At 43.7% G+C, this 21,484-nt stretch overlaps 1 protein-coding gene across 7 annotated transcripts; it reads left to right on the forward strand.

Moving 5' to 3' along the window:
* Positions 1-618: 618 nt before the first annotated feature.
* On the forward strand, positions 619-21,484 carry LOC120808517 (adhesion G-protein coupled receptor F1-like). 7 transcript variants are annotated; one of them, XM_040161484.2, is made up of 21 exons: positions 619-715; positions 2,581-2,675; positions 2,757-2,808; positions 2,918-3,055; positions 3,141-3,314; positions 3,806-3,961; positions 4,032-4,199; positions 4,414-4,482; positions 4,557-4,645; positions 4,761-4,822; positions 12,129-12,250; positions 12,370-12,582; positions 14,780-14,980; positions 15,115-15,237; positions 15,345-15,526; positions 17,323-17,487; positions 17,580-18,968; positions 19,094-19,135; positions 19,447-19,497; positions 19,581-19,638; positions 20,587-21,484. In XM_040161484.2, the coding sequence occupies exons 2-21, from the start codon at positions 2,586-2,588 to the stop codon at positions 20,643-20,645; spliced, it is 3,603 nt and encodes a 1,200-aa protein (XP_040017418.2). In that variant the 5' UTR covers positions 619-715; positions 2,581-2,585; the 3' UTR covers positions 20,646-21,484. The 7 variants fall into 7 exon arrangements, 5 of the variants coding, with proteins under 5 accessions (XP_040017418.2, XP_077950024.1, XP_077950022.1 ...); XM_078093896.1 differs by lacking the exon at positions 619-715 and adding an exon at positions 2,113-2,203; XM_078093898.1 differs by lacking the exons at positions 17,323-17,487; positions 17,580-18,968.

Genomic DNA, 21,484 nt, shown 5'->3' on the forward strand with positions numbered 1-21,484 from the left:
CAACCAGGCATTGGGGGAAAAACTGGGGTATTGTGGTATTTTTCTCATTTCTAGGGGGCGCTATGGGCATTTCTTTATATCCAAATGTGAGACCCTGAAATGATCAAATTGTTCACCAGCCCTGGTATGCATGCCAAATTTAGAAACTTTTTGGATATGAAAAAGCCCCCCCCCCCACCCCCCAAAAGGCAAGCTTCCGTAGAAAAGAGTAATATTAATAATTCCTTGAAATACAATAGGTTCCCTTACGACTAGTCATAGCGAGCACCCAAATAAAACTCCAGTCATGAGTCATACCACAGCTTGCATTAGGCTGTCCGAGGATCTGAACCACTGGAATGCATCTGGCTCAGCAGGCAACAGCCTCTGAATGAATGCCAAACAAAAGGGGTCAAATGTTAACACAAATATACATCATGAAAAAATAAAGACACACATTTGATATGTGGTATTTATTTCATCTATTATATTTTCAATATAATGGGATTCAACTTTATGTGAGTATGTAGAAAAGCAAACATCATAAGATCACATAACATTTTTCCCTAACAATGTTTCTAGGCCAAGGAAAAAACTTGCTGAACTTGCTGAACAGGGTTGTGACTCACCTCAACCGTGACTAATTATTCCAGGAAGCTTTTTGATATCTGGAGACTCTACTAAAATCAGCGTTCTCTGTTGGGGAGCCATTTTTGGGAGCTACAAGAGAAGAGAGGTAAAGAAATGAAATAACCATACCAGTAACACAACTTGAGCTTTTCTTGCAGGTGGTTATTTTGCTTTCAGGAGCTGTATTATCCAGAAAAAGATTCTTTTTTCCTCAGGCGTTACACAAGATATAATTATTTGTTCTTTGGTTCGTAAGTCACTCTCCATCTGTGTTGTCTAAAGCCTCGGGGAACGTTGACGAGGAAAACTGTTCGCTCAAAGTACACTGGTTGCTCTCGCTGAAGCGACCAGTGGACTGATGTCTTTTCAATTCTCGCTAAAATGGTGTAAGAACAATATGTAACACATGATTTGGGGAAATACTGGGGTGGCAGTAAGTAATGAGTCCATATTCAACCCAATTAAAGGGTCAGCTGTGGATTCCCTCATTATTTCTAAAAGGTTACAGTCAGTGTAATGAAGCTAACATCTAGTAGTCATAAGTATGACGTTCTAAACAAGGTGGAGGCGATTTAACAAAGAGACAAACTACAGAAAAGTGAGCATTCACCTGGATATGAATGTCTCAAAGGAAGCATGAGTGTATAAGACATGATAAGTCTATCATAAGTGGAGCGGAGCAGCGGTGATTATTACCTTTAACTGCAGGGTGTGTTGGTCTCTTAATGTTATGAAGACACGAGGAACTGTTTGATTAAAATGAGTAGAAAAGGTAATTGTGGAGAAGTTCTCAAAATGTCTTGTTAAAATATTCAAGCAACAGGCTTCATGCTCATGACACAATTCCATAACCCACAGATTTAACTGTTCTTTAGGTTAAGTTTATTTGTACCCGTAGGTCGACCTAGTTTGCAATAGAGAGCTTCTAATGTGGTTGAGGGTTAATCAAAACTATTCTACTGCGTTTCTCAAAATAATTTCAAGCATCATTGCAGACATCTGAAGTCTGAAGAGTCCAACTTAATTAATTCCTATAATAATACCTACACTAGGAAATTGGATTCAAACAAGCACTATAACTTTATTGACGTGATCATGCCTCAGCAACAGCAATATTTAAGCCCTGTGTGTGTTTTGTCCTTTGTTGTGTCATTGAATGTTCTACCCTGAATGTCTTGGTGAATGTCCTACCTGTTCCTGTTCCTGTTCCTTTTCCCTCAGCCAGTTTGTATTTTGACTCTTAAAGCCTTTTGTTTGGAACTCTGCATTTGGGTCCTGCCTCTGCCTACCCGATCTTGACACAGTGTGTGGACAGTAATCATGGGAAGTTTGACGTTGATACAGTACTGATATCTCCTCTAGCAGAGGCCTCACGGCTAAATGCGGCTCTGGTTGGCCGGTTGACACGGTTTAACTCTCAACAGCCAACTAGAATGATGAGCGTAAAATGACACTTGAGCGTGGCTTTGAAAGTTGATCTCCTGACCCCTGTAACGGCCTTCAAAAGCGATGATAAGCTGTGTGAGTCGTGCAAGATGGCTGCTGGACGTATTGCACTGCAGAAACCGCCAATTCAATTTTTAAAAGGGCAAAGGTGAGGGGCATTTATCATTCAAACGCTTCCATGTCTTGGTGCTTTTTTACTTTCTTTGGAAAGGTTACAGATGGTACAGATATCTCTGGATTCAGCGTTGAACAATTTTCTGCCTCGTTTTCCGTGTTCGCTTTAAGCTCCTGATATCTGAACTAATTTGCATATAATACTTTTTTGATCTGGATTTTTGATTTTATTTTTTTATTGGCGGCCTCCTGACAGCATTTAGAAAAAAGCTTTTGCTCCAGCACAATATCAATTGATGTCTACGTGTGCAATCATCAGCTACACTCCTTGGGATACGTGTCCGGTCGCACACATGTCCTGTGACCGGTTTGGTAATGACTAATCCATGTGTTGCTCGTTTCTCCCTCTAGCTGCGATGGCGTTATCACAGGCAGCGGGATTCTTGGTGCTCCTTCTGGTAACACAGCCCTGTCTGCAGAACCAGACTGTCAGTTCATCCTTTGAGGTAGGAACAGCACCTGATAAGCAACAACACTCAACTTAAATGGAGATGTGAAACTAATCAGCTCGCCATTTCTTTTTGCAGGAACTGGTGTGTCCTCAAGTGTCACACGTTAATGCCAGAGAAAAACGAGAGGGTGAGTCACATTGTGATATCATCAACAGAAGACAGCACTTCAAAATCTCTCCTGATCTCTTCACTGGGTTCAGTGTCTAAATCAATCATGTCCGCCCATGTTTCCCCAGTGAGTTTGTTTGATTTCGAATTACAAGTTGTTATCAACACCTCTGACCCGGAGAGCCTCCGAGCGCTTGTGAGCAACCTCAGATCTCCTCCACTGGTCAACAAAACGTTTGAAATTACCAGCATCGACATCACAACAGGTACAATGTCCTTCCACCGTGGTACCACACGCTTTTCTATGTGTCAATGTCACCAGTGAGCTTGTTGTTCCCTCACGTGCTGCAGTGTGTTCACCTACCGGAGCTGCATACCAGTGCAGATGTGAGGAGAGCTACGCTTGGTCATCTAACATCTGCGTTAACCAAAATGCCTGCGATGACGTCATCGGTGGCACGTGTGGATGCCTTAGCGCCCTTCCAGCTGACGGCCAGTACTGTCAGCGAAACACCAGTGGAGCAGGTAGGACCGCCGTGCAGCACAGGCTCAGTGCGTACACGTGTCATCACGCACACAGATGTGTGTGTCATCCGCACTGGGAGCTGCCGGTGAGGTTTAACAGGAAGTGAGCGGAGAAGTGAAGATGCAAGTGTTGTTAAGGCGAGTTATTTACTGCAAACACTACATCTCATAAGACAGCCTTAAGCACACCCTGCAAAACAAATGTAATTAAACATTTATTAAATGCATTCTAACAAACAAAGCTGATTTTCCAGTAAACAATTTTACCGATGATGATTTGGCTCCAAAATGTTTGCTCCAAATGCGGATGAGCGCAAAGCAAACTGCATAGCACATTAAATGTAGAGGTTGAAAACCTGTGTGTGGCACTATAAAATCAAGACCGAATGATCACAAAGTCCCAATTTGGTTAAGAATATATTGCTGAAAGTGTCAAATAAAGTATCTATACGTGTATGGTGGTAATAGATTTGTTGTCCTGTTCTCCACAGACCCGGTGGACTTTGATATAGTCATCGACTTGCGCTTCCCAGTCGCTAGTGTGACGCCAAATTTCATTCAGATTTTACGGGACAATCTGACACGTTTGTCATTCCCCCAAACCATCACGACATCTTTAACAGTAATAGGCTTAAACTTCACCACAGGTAAGAGCTTTTGCTGCTTATTTGTTCACTGACGTTAGTGACTTGTTTTGAACTATGGTCCATTTAAAAGGCTGTTCCCCGGACTCCCTTGGAGGACTGCAGTGTAAGTGCGAGGAGCACTTTGCTTGGTCATGTGACAGGTGTGACAGCTATGGTGCGTGCAGTAATGCGACCGATCAGACTTGTGGGTGCATAAATGGACTTCCCCCAGACGGAGAGTTCTGTCAACCAATCACAAGTAAGCATTGCTATTTCCCAGTCGTCCGATCAACGATAATAAATAAATATGTTTAGTACCAGCTGTCCTAAATGTGATTTGTGTTGAGTTTGTCTCTTAAACGGAGGGTCGTACCTGAAAGGATCACATGTGGATTGTAATTGACTGTATTATTTTTTTCCCTAATAATAGAACAACATGATGTAATCATTTAACCTCCAATGTTGCTCTGCAGATGTCACTCGATGTTCAACAACGCCGCCGACAACAACGACAACCGCAAAAACACAAGAGGGATTTACAGGTTAAACAAATGAAGAGAATGAAGTGGCATCTGATGAAAGGGCTTGTTTGTGAAAACAGCTGTTTCTGTTGTAGAGCGGAACCTCTCATTCACTATGGACTTGCCCTTTGACCCTTCGTACAATGACAAGAACAGCAGTGTTTACAAAAACGTTTTTAATGCCGTGAGTCTCAATTTACCGTCTGCCTCTGTCACTTAGTTTTGTCACACAACTGAAATATTTCATCCTGATTTGTGTGTATTGCATAACAAGCCAGATATGTCTCTGTCTCAATCAGATTAAAAGTCAAAGTGAAACGCACATCTCGACCTTCCAAGCAGTTCAGTCAATTAACTTCCGGTAAGTCAAACTCTTTTCATAACTCATGGTATTCATGGACCCACACGTCATTCACTTCTGTTGGGCCTGGACGTTCTGTAGATTAATAAAAGCACTAATAGATCTTTAGAGTGTTAAAATGACGTAAAACAGACTTGAGTACCTTTTTAAAAAGCGCATATTCCCTTTACACAGCGCAGTTGAAATAATTATTCTAAATCTCAAAATAAATTTCAAAAATGAATAAATTACATTACATTACATTACATGTCATTTAGCTGACGCTTTTATCCAAAGTGACGTACAATAAGTGCATTCAACCATAGGGTACAAACTCAGGAGAACAAGAAACAAGAAAGTGCAATTTCCTCAAATAAGCCAATTTACAATTTGCTATAGATGAGTGACGTTACAAGTACAATTTAAGTGCTACAATTTGTTAGTCTTTAGTGGAGGTAGAGTCTGAAGAGGTGTGTCTTTAGTTTGCGGCGGAAGATGTGAAGGCTCTCTGTGGTCCTGGTGTCTTCAGAGAGCTCGTTCCACCATTACAGATCTAGTCGAGTGTTTTGCTCTCAGTGAGGAGGGACGAGTAGTTTTGCAGATGCAGAGCGGAGAGTGCGGGTTGGGATGTAGGGTTTGACCATGTCCTGATGTAAGCTGGACCCGATCCATTCACAGCATGGTACGTGAGCACCAATGTTTTGAACTGGATGCGGGCGGCCACCGGTAGCCAGTGAAGAGAGCGGAGGAGTGGAGTAGTGTGGGAGAACTTCGGAAGGTTGAAGACCAATCGAGCTGCTGCATTCTGAATGAGCTGCAGAGGTCGAATGGCGGTGGCAGGGAGACCAGCCAGGAGGGAGTTGCAGTAGTCCAGGCGGGAGATGACAAGAGCCTGAATCAGTACCTGCGCTGCCTTCTGAGTGAGAAGGGGACGTATTCTCCTGATGTTGTAGAGCGTGTATCTACAGGATCGCGTTGTTTTGGCGATGTTGGGAGTCAGGGAGAGTTGGCTGTCGAGTGTGACGCCGAGGTTCTTAGCGGTCAAAGTGGGCGTTAGTACGGAGTTTCCAAAGTTGAATGTCAGGTCCTGGGTAAGCGAATCTTTTACAGGAAAGAGAAGTAGTTCAGTCTTGTCGGGGTTGATTTTCAGATGGTGGGCAGACATCCACTGAGAGATGTCAGTTAGACAGGCAGAGATCCGAGCCGCCACCTGGGTGTCCGAGTGAAGGAAGGAGAGAATTAGTTGGGTGTCATCGGCATAGCTGTGGTAAGAGAAGCCATGCGAGCGAATGACAGCGCCAAGAGAGTTGGTGTAAAGCGAAAACAGGAGTGGACCCAGCACGGAACCCTGAGGAACTCCAGTAGTAAGAGGACTAGGTTCCGACACAGATCCTCGCCAGGTTACCCGGTAGGTGCGGCCATCGAGGTAGGACGAGAGAAGGGAGAGAGCAGAGCCTGTGACACCGAGTTCCTGAAGGGAGGAAATAAGGATCTGGTGGTTGACCGTGTCAAATGCAGCAGAGAGGTCCAGAAGGACGAGGACAGAGGAGAGAGAGGAGCTCTAGCAGTGTGGAGTTGCTCAGAGACAGCAAGGAGAGCAGTCTCTGTGGAACGGCCTTGAAGCCTGACTGGTGGGGGTCAAGGAGGTTGTTACAGAGGAGATAAGAGGAGAGTTGATTAAAGATAGCACGTTCAAGTGTTTTGGACAAGAAGGGAAGAAGAGAGACCGGTCTGTAGTTGTTTTCTTCAGAAGGGTTGAGGGTGGGTTTCTTCAGGAGAGGGTTGACTCTCGCCTCCTTCAGAGAATTGGGAAAACAGCCAGATGACAGAGCGTTGTTGATGAGAAAGGTGAGGAACGGAAGAAGGTCAGGTGCGATAGATTGTAGAAGATGTGATGGAATGGGGTCAAGAGGACAGGTGGTCGGACGGGCAGAGGTTACTAGGGTAAGAATTTGGTTAGGAGACAGGGGGTGAAGGAGGGAAGTGAGGGCGAAAGAGGCGAGGTCGGTGTGACGCGAGAAGTAGGAGGTGGGTTTGAGAAGGAGGAGCGTATGTCAGCTATTTTCTCGGTGAAGTAGTTGACAAAGAAGGGTGGACGGGGGAGGAGGGGTAGGGGGTTCGAGGAGATCCAGAAGAGTTTTTTGGGGTTAGAGAATGAGGATTCGATTTTGAATTGGTAGAAAGAGCTTTAGGCAGCAGAGATAGAAGCAGAAAACGAGGAGAGGAGAGATTGAAATTCAAGCAGGTCGTCAGGTCGTTTATATTTACGCCATCTCCTTTCCGACGCTCGCATGGTGGCTCTCATGGCACGGACCGGTTGAGACAGCCACGGAGCCGGAGGGGATTTGCCAGTCCGTCGTGTCGTAAGAGGGCAGAGAGAGTCTAGAGAGGAGGAAAGAGTTGAGAGGAGAGTCTCTGCAGCAGCGTTCGGATGCAAGAGTGAGAAGGAGTCAGTTGAAGGGAGAGCTGATAGAACAGAGGAGGCCAGCGAGGAGGGAGAGAGGGAGCGAATATTGCGACGAGCCGGTTTAGAGTTAGTCAATGAGGGAGGTTTGTTAGTTATAGAGAGTGGAAGGGAGTAAGAGATGAAGAAGTGATCAGACACATGAAGTGGAGTTACAGAGAGGTTAGTGGTAGAGCAGTTTCTAGTAAAGATGTAGTCAAGGTGATTGCCGGCTTTGTGAGTAGGAAGAGAGGGACTGAGTGACAGAGCGAAGGAAGAAAGTAGGTGTAAGAGGTCAGGTGACTTCTCTGTCTGGATGTTGAAGTCACCCAGGAGGACGAGCGGAGGTCCATTTTCGGGGAAATTAGACAGGAGAATGTCCAGTTCCTCCAAGAAATGACCTAAGGAGCCGGGTGGATGGTAGAGGACAATGATGGTTATTGATGTAATGAAATACAAAAGCAAAGGTATTTGCCACTGCCAGGCCTTTAATGTTTTATCTAAATTGTTATAGAAAATCAAGTTCCTCAATGATCATATCATTAAACAGACAGGTTTACAGGCTTTATAGGAATGATTCTGTGTCTAGTAGCAGAGGATTACAGTGTTTGTAGCCATAGTAGTTTGCAGACCGAGCATTAAAATATGTTTTTTAAATAAAGATTTTAAATACAGCACATTAAAAGAATAGCGTTAAAAGTGTCTTTCACAAGGCGAGGTGGCGTCCATGTTGAGACACGTGATGCACTGACTTTATCTCTTGCGCCACCTTGAGGGGGACTTTTGTACAATTATACTTCTCAACAGCTATTGGATGCATTGCCGTAGAATGAAGACGTTCATGTTCTCCTCAGGATGAACTTTAACTTTTCACGAGCACACGTTCCTCAGGAGGAGGCCCCGGTCCAAAAGATTTTCAACTCACACCTCCGGCGGAGCTTCTCTCACATTCCTGTGGAGGTAGGGGACATTGAACCAGAGTGGTCTATGTTCAAAACCTCCATTGCTGAAGCCGCGGCGGTGAGTTGTGGCCTCAAGGTCTTAGGTGCATCAAGGGGCGGTAACCCTCGAACTCCGTGGTGGACACCGGTGGTCAGGGAAGCCGTCCGACTGAAGAAGGAGGCCTTCCGGGTTATGATATCCGGTGGGACTCCAGAGGCAGTTGCAGTGTACCGACAGGCTCGAAGGGCAGCAGCCTCTGCCGTGATGGAGGCAAAGCAGCGAGTATGGGAGGAGTTCGGGGTAACTATGGAGAAGAACTTTCGGTCGGCACCAAAGTGTTTTTGGAAGACCATCCGGCACCTCAGGAGGGGGAAACGGGGAACCATCCAAGCTGTGTACAGTAAGGATGGGACCCTGTTGACCGCGACTGAGGAGGTTATCGGGCGGTGGAAGGAACACTTTGAGGAACTCCTGAAACCAACTACTACGCCCTCTTTGGTGGAGGCGGAGCTGGAGGCGGAGGAGGGATCATCGTCAATTAGCCTGGTGGAAGTCACTGAGGTAGTCAAACAACTCCGCAGTGGCAAAGCCCCGGGGATTGATGAGATCCGTCCAGAGATGCTAAAAGCAATGGGTGTTGGGGGCTTGTCCTGGATGACACGCCTCTTCAACATTGCGTGGAAGTCTGGGACAGTGCCAAAAGAGTGGCAGATCGGGGTGGTGGTACCCCTCTTCAAAAAGGGGGACCAGAGAGTGTGTGCCAATTACAGGGGTATCACACTACTCAGCCTCCCGGGTAAAGTCTACTCTAAGGTGCTGGAAAGGAGGGTTCGGCCGATAGTCGAACCAAGGATTGAAGAGGAACAATGCGGTTTTCGTCCTGGTCGTGGAACAACGGACCAGCTCTTCACTCTTTCCAGGATCATAGAGGGGGCTTGGGAGTATGCTCAACCAGTCTACATGTGTTTTGTGGACTTGGAGAAGGCGTATGACCGGGTCCCCCGAGAGATACTGGGGGAGGTGCTGCGGGAGTATGGGGTGAGGGGGTCCTTGCTTGGGGCCATCCAATCCTTGTACGCCCAAAGCGAGAGCTGTGTTTGGGTGCTCGGCAGTAAGTTGAAGGCGTTTCCGGTGGGGGTTGGCCTTCGCCAGGGCTGTGCCTTGTCACCAATCTTGTTTGTGGTCTTCATGGACAGGATATCGATGCGTAGTCGGGGGGAGGAGGGTCTACAGTTCGGGGGGCTGCGGATCTCATCGCTGCTTTTTGCAGATGATGTGGTCCTGATGGCATCTTCCGTCTGTGACCTCCAACTCTCACTGGAGCGTTTCGCAGTCGAGTGTGAAGCGGTCAGGATGAGGATTAGCACCTCTAAATCTGAGGCCATGGTTCTCAGCAGGAAACCGATGGATTGCCTACTCCAGGTAGGGAATGTGTCCTTACCCCAAGTGAAGGAGTTCAAGTACCTCGGGGTCTTGTTCACGAGTGAGGGGAAGATGGAGTGTGAGTTTGGCCGGAGAATCGGAGCAGCGGGGGCGGTATTGCACTCGCTTTACCGCACCGTTGTGACGAAAAGAGACCTGAGCCGGAAGGCAAAGCTCTCGATCTTTCCGGTCAATCTTCGTTCCTACCCTCACCTATGGTCATGAAGGATGGGTCACGACCGAAAGAACTAGGTCACGGGTACAAGCGGCCGAAATGGGTTTCCTTAGGAGAGTGGCTGGCGTCTCCCTTAGGGATAGGGTGAGAAGCTCAGCCATTCGCGAGGAGCTCGGAGTAGAGCCGCTGCTCCTTTGCGTCGAAAGGAGCCAGTTGAGGTGGTTTGGGCATCTGGTGAGGATGCCCCCTGGGCGCCTCCCTAGGGAGGTGTTTCAGGCACGGCCAGCTGGGAAGAGGCCCCGGGGAAGACCCAGGACTAGGTGGAGAGATTATATCTCTGCACTGGCCTGGGAACGCCTTGGGATCCCCCAGTCAGAGCTGGTAGATGTGGCCCGGGAAAGGGAAGTTTGGGGTCCCCTGCTGGAGCTGTTGCCCCCGCGACCCGACCCCGGATAAGCGGTTGAAGATGGATGGATGGACGTTCCTCAGCGTTACTTTTGCTACAATGCCAAATAGCAAATGTTAAGACACTGAATAAAGAGGTTGATCCTTTTAAATGTTTGCATTGGGTCGGGATCTCCGATCCCCCCGAGTAGTTTGACATGAAGGATCGCGACACGTTGATCAATTAAAGTCAATAAATTGACATTTATTACAAAAGAAAAAGATTACATGAGCAATTCTCCGCAGATATCTGTCTCTAACTATTGCTCGCAAGCAGGAGGTCCAATACACAAGCACGTATTACAGTGTTCTGTGTGAATGGCGTCTCCAAGCAGTAAAAACCGTGAGTCTTTATACACATGTGAAGACCATCCTCAGTTGCAGGTGTAAATTATGATTAATAGACAAAAAGAAGAAACGTGGATGTAAAAACTTTCATACCAAATAAGAAATGAACCAAGGCCATGAGCAGAAGTCCCTTTGACTTTGACGTCTATGAGATGGAGTCGACCGCCCTCCCTTCTCAGGACACCGCTGCAAACTAACATCTCGCATCATGCTGCTCTTTGCACGTCAGGGTCAAATACGGACACTTCAGACACGTGTTCAGCACAAAACAATGTTATAACATATTTTTACCATTACATGCGTCTCACGTGGGCCTCCTGTGCGTCCCCCCCAGAGACACTTTTAGTCTTTCCTTTGGATGTATGAAAAACAATGCTGTGTATTTCAGCTCATCTAAATTGGCTCTGGCGGAGGTGACTTCATAGCTCCTGAGCAAAATACGCTACTGTTAAGGGTGAGAAAACCCCTCAAGGGGGGGTTACACTCCTTTGTTCTGTTCCCTGCCGGAAACGATGGATCAAGAGTCAACTTGCTCAAATGTATAAATCAAAAGTATTTAATAACTAAACAAAGTGATAAGGAATAAAATTACAAAGTAAGATACTATGTGAATAGTCCTTTCCCTGCGCTGGTCCTTTGAAAAGTCCTGTGTGTCTTTTTGGGTGCATTTGAATGTCATTGGCTTGTCCTTCAAACGCGTCCCCTCCTGGTTTGTCTCCCTCACATCGAGGTGTGTAAGCTGAGACCTCTCTGTCCTTTCTGTCCCTCACCTTCCAAAGTAAATACGATTGGCTGTTTGCCTCAATGAGTGATTATGACAAAGTATGCATAGATGGTCTTCATCTAATAACTAGTGCACTTAATTACAACACATAATAAACGATCACAGTTCATCACACTACATCATGAGGTTTTATACCGTTCATGTGGTCCAATACTCAAGACATTTTCCACAATCGGCTGTTTTACATTAAGTTGTTCATTTACTACCTGACAGACGAAAACTCCCAAAAAACCCTCTTTGGGGAGAAAATTGGGAGAAATCCATGAAGGACGGCAATTAGCATCCGTCCCCAGGTTTTAACATCACATGGTGACAGAATGTTAATGTGTACAGTGTTTATATGATTTACATGACTCCACGTTGTGTTTGATTCATATTGCATTCACTTCATCTAACATGCTAATATAATAACTAACATCTAACATCACAAACTACAAATCTACACTGAACATTACTACATGTATTATAATTTCTATCACCAGGTGTGCACTTTGACTTAAATCCCTAACAGTACCAAAATAATGTACTTTCTCCTGTCAAGTTGTTGGTTTATTGTAGGTGTTGATATCCTGTAACAAGAGCAACAAAAGTATTGGTAAAAGTGTCAAAAGAGAACCCTCACTGGACTTTACCAGTGTGTTGCCGGTGGCAACACAAGTAAACATCCAGTGTTCTGTGTACTAAGATCTTCTAAGTTGGTGGTTTCCAGAGCAGATAAGAGACCTTCCTGGATGAACATTGTACTTACCTGCTGTGATTTCATCTTCAGGAGCGGTAGCACCATCTGCAGCTTTACTTTGAAAGCTGCATCTTTTCAAGAACCGGCCATAAATTCTGTACAAGCAGGAATATTCACAACGCTGGCAGGAATCTACCCAATTGTTTTTGACAGTAGGACAATTTTTGAAATTTTAGAATTATGAAATAGTTTTATATTTTAGGAATGTCTGATATATTTTGGTATTCTGGTATGTGGTATTAATTGGCCTTTGTGTCTGTCATTCTTATAGGCCCTACGCCCTTACAGTTTGATCCAGATCAGGTACTCTTTGGGAGAAAAGTAACAGTGAACTGTCGCCCACCACCAGCAAATCTTACTTTTAGTACCAAATGGACTGCAGAGTGGAAACGTGATAATGTCATAATCCTGGAAGATGGTCAACACAAGTTCTCCGCTGATGGCACGACGCTTACTGTGTTAAACTTTTTTAGCACTGACAATGGTAAGTCACGGATCCAGTGTGGTGCAGTTTAAAGTGATTTGTGTATTTGTTCCAGGTCAAAGATCTGTGTAGATGCACACTGTGCCATTTGTTTAGCCTGACCCGCTAACTTAAAACTATTAATCTGGTGAAGGAAAATACTTGTTTTAGCATCTGTCTGTTTTCCTTTAAGTTAAAACTGCAAGTTTAAAGGTAAAATTGGAAAACAGAAGAGAAACATTTTTCTACACACCAGAGGGCTATTGCACAAAACCAGGATAAGGGATTAAGCCGGGATATTCAGGTTATCCTGGATGAATTTAGCTTGGACTGAATTAAGCCCAGCCAAGTAACCATGGCGATTTATTCTTTGCAGCTAGCCGGGCTAACAGCCGGGCTAACAGCCGGGCTAAGATTAATTCTTGTGTTAACTCTCGTGTGTTAAATCAGCTGCCGCTCTGATCTGAAACAAACGTGTTATTCCGTTGTCTTCTGAACGTGTTCTGATTTCTTTCCATTAACATGCATTACTGTCACTATTGCTGTCACCAGTTTGATTTTAAACTCTACTATTGCAGTTGTGTAGATCAGTGGTCAACCTTTTTTGCCTCACGGACCGTTTTCATGTCAGACAATATTTTGTGGACCGGTCAAGAAGGTCCGGCGGATAGTAGTCGATGACCGATAGGGGGGGGGCGTGTCCGCTGGTGGTCGAAACTGACGTGAGGAGTGAACAATTGTTAAGGTGATGAGGGCGATATATAAAGTCCCATCACCTGTTCCTTCCTGCACCATGATGCCCATTTCTGAACCATGTGTTGGATGAAGAAGCACTGATATTGAGACGTGCTTTCAGACGTGAGACGTTTGAGGGCAGATCAGACCAGCGTGAAGCGTCTCAGCGTCACACAGACGTCTATACGACACGGAGCTTTGCTGGTTTTAAATCAGCAAAGTGTGTCAGTGTGTGTTTGGCCCTGAAGTCCTTCACTCACATCTTTATTACCGTCATGGACACAGAAGAACGTGTCACATCAAAGAGGATTTCCACATATTCCGTGTAAACGGTGATTGTGTTTGATGATGTGATGGAGAGTGTATGAAGAGGGTGGGACACAGTCCATATCTGTCCCACCCTGAATCCCCCCAGCACAGGCTGCCGAGGTCTAAAACAAGGGCCAATTCCTCAGATGGAGTGAAGCCTGGTTCCGGTGCTGGTGCCCCCCCACCCCCCACCAGACAAATGAGCCTTCTTCTTACCTGCTAAATCAGTTTAGATCAAATATGAGCAGGTGTCTTGTAAATAGTTTCTTATTTGCAAACTGTTTCTTTTTTGCAAACATTTTGCAGGCTGGTAAGAGACTTATTTTATCTTTTAGACCTGTTGACACGATCTTTTTTGTCATGTTTGTTCTATGCAGATTAACTGTAGAAAGATATTTGACACAGTTTATAGAGAATTTTCCTGTAAGTAGATATTTTAAAATCCTTCCGCATTCAGTCGGGCCGCGATTGTCTGCCAGGCTTTTTCTGTTTAATTACAGCTGCTGTTTTTGCTTTTTTTTTACATATTTCATGCGTCACCTCATAAGTTTCCATAATTAGTTGCTGCTCAGCAGGTTCAAAATATGCTGCGCGCTGCGTCTTCTCCATTTGTGCATCAGAAGTTCTGTGATGGACACCGTGGTCGACTTAAGAAAGCCGTGGACGTGCACTTATCCAGCTATGTACACCTGGATTAACTAAGCTCCCCCTTCTCATCAGCAAACGTGCAACCGATTAAGATCAAACTGAGTCAAGCTGCACTTTTTAAGTTATCCTGGATTTCTTTATTCTACTTTTGTAGAATAATTTCAGCCCCCAGGCCTCAACATAATGTAAATATCAAGATGTTCTTATTGTCATTGCAGGGACACAACATTTTGTTTGGTGGCCCTCAGCCAATCACCAGCAGCAACATTAACAATAAATATAGTATTGAAGTAGTAACAAATGAACCAACAGTAAAGTGTAAACGATTCGAAGATGTTAAAGTGTGTCCGTGTGCTCTAGGTTGACAAAAACCACAAAAAAAGCACAGATAGGGAAAAAAGCAGATACGCAGATCGACCCTGACATAAACACTGCTTCCATTCTTCCCCCTTGTTAGTTAGTGGTGTCTTAGATTTGTTTGTCAACAACATTTTCGCTTTCATTTGACAATCGACTACAACTTCAGGATTTTATGAATGTACGTTGAGAGGAGACAAATCCACCTTCATCCAGAGATCCAACGGAGGATACGAACACCAACCGAGCGCCGTGATCACAGTGTCACCAGTCAGAAGAACTGTTCCGTGTCAGAGGGAACGAGAAGTACTGCTGATGTGCTCAGTCAACAGCCCCTACGAGGTTGAGTTTAAAGACATTCCTACCGGAGGTAAGCCCAAAACTAAGAATGAGCAAAACCTGCTTCTGGGAAATCTTTTACACATTGATGTAGTTCTCAGACAACTATTTCAACAAATTAATAGTTGTCTTTTTCCATGTTTAAAGTTGATTTTTTTTATTTAGGCACAAACCAGATCACCCATCGGCTTTCAATTGATTGTGAGGAGGGTGAAAAGATTGTTCTCTGTAAAGTAAAAAACCATGCAGACTTAGATAAAACGATGACACTTTCATTGACCAAACAGAGTGAGTATTAATCACAACATTACAGATCAATAAAATAACATCCAGGCCAAAGTCAGTTTGTACCTACTTAGGAATATTGAGTTAAAAAGCTGTTCTCTTCTCTCTAGCTTTCTTTCAATGTGAGCATGGTGACTTTGGTGTTGGAAATGAAGGCGACCTGACTGAAGTTCCCTGCAATGAGGGCGACGTCGGAGAAAAGATATTGGTTTGTGGGAAAGATGGTGTTTGGAGAGTACGGAGAGACAACTGCATCCTTCAACCACTTCTGGATCTGCTCAAGCAGGCTGAGGTTAGATGCTTCTCCAGCTGTTTGTGGCACCAAATCACGTTGACCGGCAGACTCACTGAAGTGGGGCCCTTGGGTCAACTCAGGCATGGGGACTCCCTTGTGCCACAGTTATGGTCTTGGCTGTAGGTGAAAATGTATTCCGATAAAGAGCACAGCATTTAAGGGCATTCATTGATATAGCGTACATACTGTATAGTTTCGTAAGTGTACAAACCTCAGAGGGTCCTCTCGCACACAGCCCCCATGTTTGTGCCATACTGCGAATAAGAAGGGGCATAATCCTCTTGATTACCCATTGGTTTGTTGACTACAGTTTGACTCCTGGAGTCTGTCCTTTTGGATATTGGTCATTGCAACTTGTTCAACATGTTGTTCTTGCTCTAAGATGTCTTATCTGTCTCGTTGTCCATTGTCTTACTGTCTGATGAGTCTAAGTCTAACATATTTTGGTAATAAATGTTCCTGATTCCTGAAACAGGAGTCTTTTAAAAAAGGGTGAGTGACAGCAACCACGGGAAGGTACTTGCGTCAACATTTGGCAGTCCAAAATATGACGTAGTTTGCTGTAGCAGGACGCGAGACAGGCCCTAAAAAGAGTGAAAGGTGGACATGCTGGACGCCTCGATACTCGCACATACAATTGAAATATTGCATGATCCTCCAGTAAGCGAAGTTTAAATCAAGTGAGTCAAAAAAATTTGCCCCCAGCAATGTTTGTCATCTGAACCTACAAAAGTGAGAGCTGAACCCTTGAATGCTTGATTTGTACGTCAAAACTACTGCAATCATTTCTCCAATTCAATCACTTGTTTGCTTACAATGGATGTTTTTCCTTCTTGGAAGGGTTTACATTTTTTGGGGAGTTTTTCCTGTGCCGATGGTGGGTTTCGGGACAGAGGATGTTGTATGTGTACAGACTGTAAAGCCCTCTGAGGCAAATGTGTAATTTGCGATTTTGGGCTATACAAAATAAAATGAATTACAATATGGAGGCTGGCTGTTATACAGCAAGGCTTGCAGCTAAGGTGAACATAACCGAATAGATTCCAGTAAAGAAAGTATTTATTTGAACCAATGTCAACCCATTAAAATATATCTTAGTTTTGATCCTTTCGATTTGTCTGGGACTTCCCCCTACAGTCCAAAGACGAGGAAATGAAGACTCTGATTCAGAGTGTGAATTGTCGTCTGTCTCTACAGTTCAATAGCCTGCCTACCTGCCGAGGTGCATCTGGCCTTACCCCATTGTAAACTAGGATCGGCTTGAGAGACACACACACCCTGACAGATCAGCTGTTACGGGTGATGGATAGATGGATGCGTGACATCGGGCTTAATAGGAGGCAGCATTTCAAGGTGGGGCAAAATTATGTAACATTTGACTGAAGTTCTTCACAAAGATTCACAGGCGTCGGACAATAGTTTATGTTAGCTCTCTGTCTGAGTTTTTTTTCTGAACTTTAACATTGAGACATTCTGCTGCAAATGTTTTTATGTCTTAAACTAAAGTGGTGGCTGGCTCCATTTTCTCCTGCATGGGAGGAGCTGAAAAGATTGGTCGTAGTTAAAGCTTACCAGCTGTATTCCAGCTCATCAGGATGTATTCAATGCACTGCCGCCAAATGTCACAATTACAAGAAGTTGGTAACACCCACGGAAAAAAAGACTTGTTTGGATATTTATCCAAACAAAAACTCAAATATGCTCTGAATAGAAATAGTGCACATTGCAATTTTAATTTGATGCTTGAGATACCATAAGTAGCTAACATTTTTTTTCCTTTTTAAATCTCACAGCTCTTGGATAAGAACTCCCTGCCAACATTCTTGAAAATACTCAGCGACATCACTCACAACTTTACTGAGAAAGTGGTTGAATCTCCTGCAAACATTAAGGCTGTTGTTGAAATATTTGACATTGTAGCAAACTTGAATATCTCAATAACTAAAACTTCCATGAGGGTACGTGAATCAGTCTACTGGGGTGTACAAGTGTCCTAACAAATATTTACTGTATTTTTCATGATCTAATAGCTTCTTTCTTTTCAACCTAGGATATCTTGTTAACCACAGGTGTCCTCACCACAGATGGGGCAAAGACATCATGGGACATTCTAAACACAGATAAAATCACAAACATCACAGCAGAACCAGTATCAAGAAGACTCAGTGACATTAACTCAACTAAAGGCGACAGCTCAACTTTCCTATTGTCTCTTGAGAAATTTACTAAACAACTTTCCAATGAGTCCTTTAACATCGACACGCCTTTCATTCTCCTGAACAAAACTACATTCACTGACAATTTCAATGCTGAATTTAATTCTTCGGTGGAGATAAATTTACTACAGTCGGACGGAGGAAAGAACTCCCTCACCGTGATAACATTTGCGTCCATGGATAACGTGCTGTCTGTGAGAGATGTGAAGAATTCAACCATGAACGTTATCAATGGTAGAGTCGTGCTTGTTCAGTCAAGCGGCGCCATCAATAACGTTTCCTTCACTTTTGATATTTTGGATGAAGCTCTCAAGAACCCGAAGTGTGTTTTCTGGAACTTCAGCCTCTTTGAAGGCATTGGTGGATGGGGCGGCGAGGGCTGTGAGTTGGTAAACCACCTCAACAGAACCGTCACATGCAAGTGCAACCACCTGACCTCGTTCTCCATCCTCATGTCCCCCTACGCTCCAGACGACGATACGTTGAGCATAATAACCTACGTTGGAGTTGGCATATCTATTTGTTCCTTGGTCATATGCCTCATAATTGAAGCAGCCATATGGAGGAAAATAAGGAGGAACAAAACGTCATACCTGCGACATGTTACCGTTGTTAACATCGCTGTGTCTCTGCTGATAGCAGACGTGTGGTTTATTATTGGGGTGTTTACTTCAGCAGCGGATAAAAGATTTTTACCAGCATGCACTGCGACTACTTTTTTTATCCATTTTTTCTACCTGGCCATGTTCTTCTGGATGCTAACCTCGGCTCTGCTGTTGCTTCATCGCACTGTCAATGTTTTTGACGTGGGATTGTCCAATAAATCAATGTTGGCTATTGGATTCACTCTAGGGTATGGGGCGCCTCTGGTCATTGCAATCATAACTATCGCTGCAACCTTCCCCAAGGTTTACGTTCAAGAAAATAGCTGCTGGCTAAACTGGTACCAGTCCAAAGCTCTGTTAGCCTTTGTGGTGCCTGCATTCTTAATAATTGTGATAAATCTCATAATCCTGTTGCTGGTGATATATAAAATATTGAGAAGAAGGCTAGCTGGCACCACTGAACAAGCCGCAGAGAGGCACATTCTGCTGGTTATTAGCCGCTGTTTGGCTGTCCTCACACCACTTTTCGGACTAACTTGGGGCCTGGGAGTAGGAACATTAACCAATCCAAAGAATAACGGAATCCACATTTCATTCGCATTCTTCAATTCACTGCAGGTAGGAGTAGTGTAACTGATCAAAGTATAACTGTGTACTGTGGTGTCTACATTACCTCTATAGGCTCTGAGTAGTGCATTTGCTTTTTGTCACTGAAGCACTCTACTCTTTGTCTTTTTGTCAAGGGTTTCTTCATATTGGTGTTTGGAACGCTGTTGGACAAAAAGGTTTGATTTTTTAAATACTGACAAAACTTTCGTCAACTGCTCAAGTAAAGAACGAAGAAATCCACATAGTGTATGTCTAATATTGCATTGCTAATGTTTTATATATTAACTAGCTTACAAGCAGCAGACAAAATGATCAATCTCTAGACTGTAAATGATGAGAGGTTATATGGATGTTTTCATAGCAACCATTGTGATTATTTATTAATTCAATGTCAAGCAATAACTCAGATTTAGCTGTGATGTGATTTAGAAAGTCCTGTTTGAATAATCCATCCATGCACTTATTAATGGGGGAATTAAATTTCCAGGTGCAGTCAGAACTGGCACAAATGGCACAAAGTCACAGAAGTGGCATAAGGGTAAGCTCAGTTGCTTGATTGTGTCCTTTTTTATCTTTTGGATTTTGTGAAGATTTATATTTTTATTTATATTCTTGTTTTAGAGCACCATCTCTGAACTCTCATCAGGTGGATTGGGCTTCTGGCCGAACTGGAGAAGAGGTATAGCAGCAATTTAGAAAGAAAGAAACAAAAGAGCAAAGTGTGTTGAATCTGTTGTAGCGGTCTCACATCCTCCGTAATGACTGGATAAATTGTCATGGTAATAGAAATTTGCACATTTTGCACTAAAATATCTTTTCTGTAGCAACGTTAATGTTTCCTAGCGTATCTTAAGTGGTGTTCCTCTGGTCAGAATGTCCCTTTGTCTATGTGCTAAATTGCAAAAAGTAGCATGCTCACTAAACCAAGATTGTGGCTTTGCTAAATGTTAACATTGAATGCCAAGGTTGATATCATTTAGACTGAAATTATTAGCAACCATATGCTTTTTAATTGTATTTCCCCTTTAGAGATAAGGGTTAGATATTTACATCTTGGCAGAAAAACAACCGAGTGCGGCAAATGGCTGTAAAGCCTCCATCACTGCCAGTTACATCTAAAACGACTTGCTTGCTATAGATAATGGCTCTTATCTGTAGCGAGTTGTAAATCGGCTCGTTTTATGAAATTGCACTTGTTGTAAGTCGCTTTGGATAAAAGCGTCCAGCTAAATGACATGTAATGTAAACACATCCATTAGTTTTATGCCACAATTCTAATAATTTCTTCCTTGTATCTGCGTTCACTCCTAAACAAACACCTCTGAACCTTAAACCAAATAATGCAATCTAACTGGTTGGCGATCAAATTACCTATGGGGGACACTATCTTGGAATAATAACAACATTATTGTATAAAGGTCATAATTGTTAGCATGTTGAACTTAGCATTTAGCTCAAAGTACAAACTCCAAGAGCAACAAGCATGGCTGTAGAATCTCATGAGAGAAATTAACAAGAGCATTATGCAGCTTTTGCAGTCTGTGAATTCTCCTGTTCTTTTCTTGCTAACAGTGCTTCTGCAATATTGTTTTGGCACAGACTTAATCCCTGTCTTTTGCTTTGGCAGGTGTTTACCATGTGTCATCTGGGGAGCACAGCTCTTCTGACACCTCACGCAACACTTAACGATAGTTGTTGACAGCGATGACCAGGAAGGATGACAACCACCTCAGCAAAGCCATGTTTGAAGGAAGGGACATGCTGTATATGAAGTGATCACACCAATAAGCGGACAACCCAAAAGTGCTCAGCACATTGTGATCTAAGGAGATGCAAAATGGCTCTGTTTTGGTTTACTTTGCCAATCAAATCAGTTAGTCAAGGCAAGGCCGTCGACACAGATCATTGGATTTGTTTGTTCAAGGTGTGGCATCACAATGACAAATTGACCCAGAGCAGACAATCAGTCAAATACGATTCCAAACAGGTAATGGGAGTACCAAAACATATCTCCCAAAAAATAAAACCACTGCTGCTATTTCAGTACACTTTCCACTCTTCTTCTCTCAGATCTCGACAATGTTCTGTAAAAGTCCAAAAGGTGCAGGACAAGAAAAACGCCTTTTCACTTTGGAGTCCAAAACAAAGCAGCGTAGTGAAAGTAGCAAATGAGCTCATTGGCATTCAGTAAACATGCAAAACCAGACATCCACAATTGTATGGCACACTCACTACACAGTCACCCCTTCTAGGCCACACACACCACAGGTTGTGGTTGATCTCACACACACACACACACACACACAATGTATTTACCATACATGACAAATTGTTTTAAAAAACAATTGTTATTTAGAATTTTCCTGCACCCAAAACCTTTGAGTTATCTTTACGTAGTGTTTGACATGTCTTCTTTGGGATCTGCTGAAAATTATGTAACGGTGAACACAATGCAGCTGATAATGATGTTTTTCTGAATAATGTAAATACATTAAACATTAAAATGAGTTCCTTTGAAAAACCCA

The sequence above is a fragment of the Gasterosteus aculeatus genome, chromosome 18, assembly GCF_964276395.1.
Source record: "Gasterosteus aculeatus chromosome 18, fGasAcu3.hap1.1, whole genome shotgun sequence".
NCBI classification, from domain to species: Eukaryota; Metazoa; Chordata; class Actinopteri; order Perciformes; family Gasterosteidae; genus Gasterosteus; species Gasterosteus aculeatus.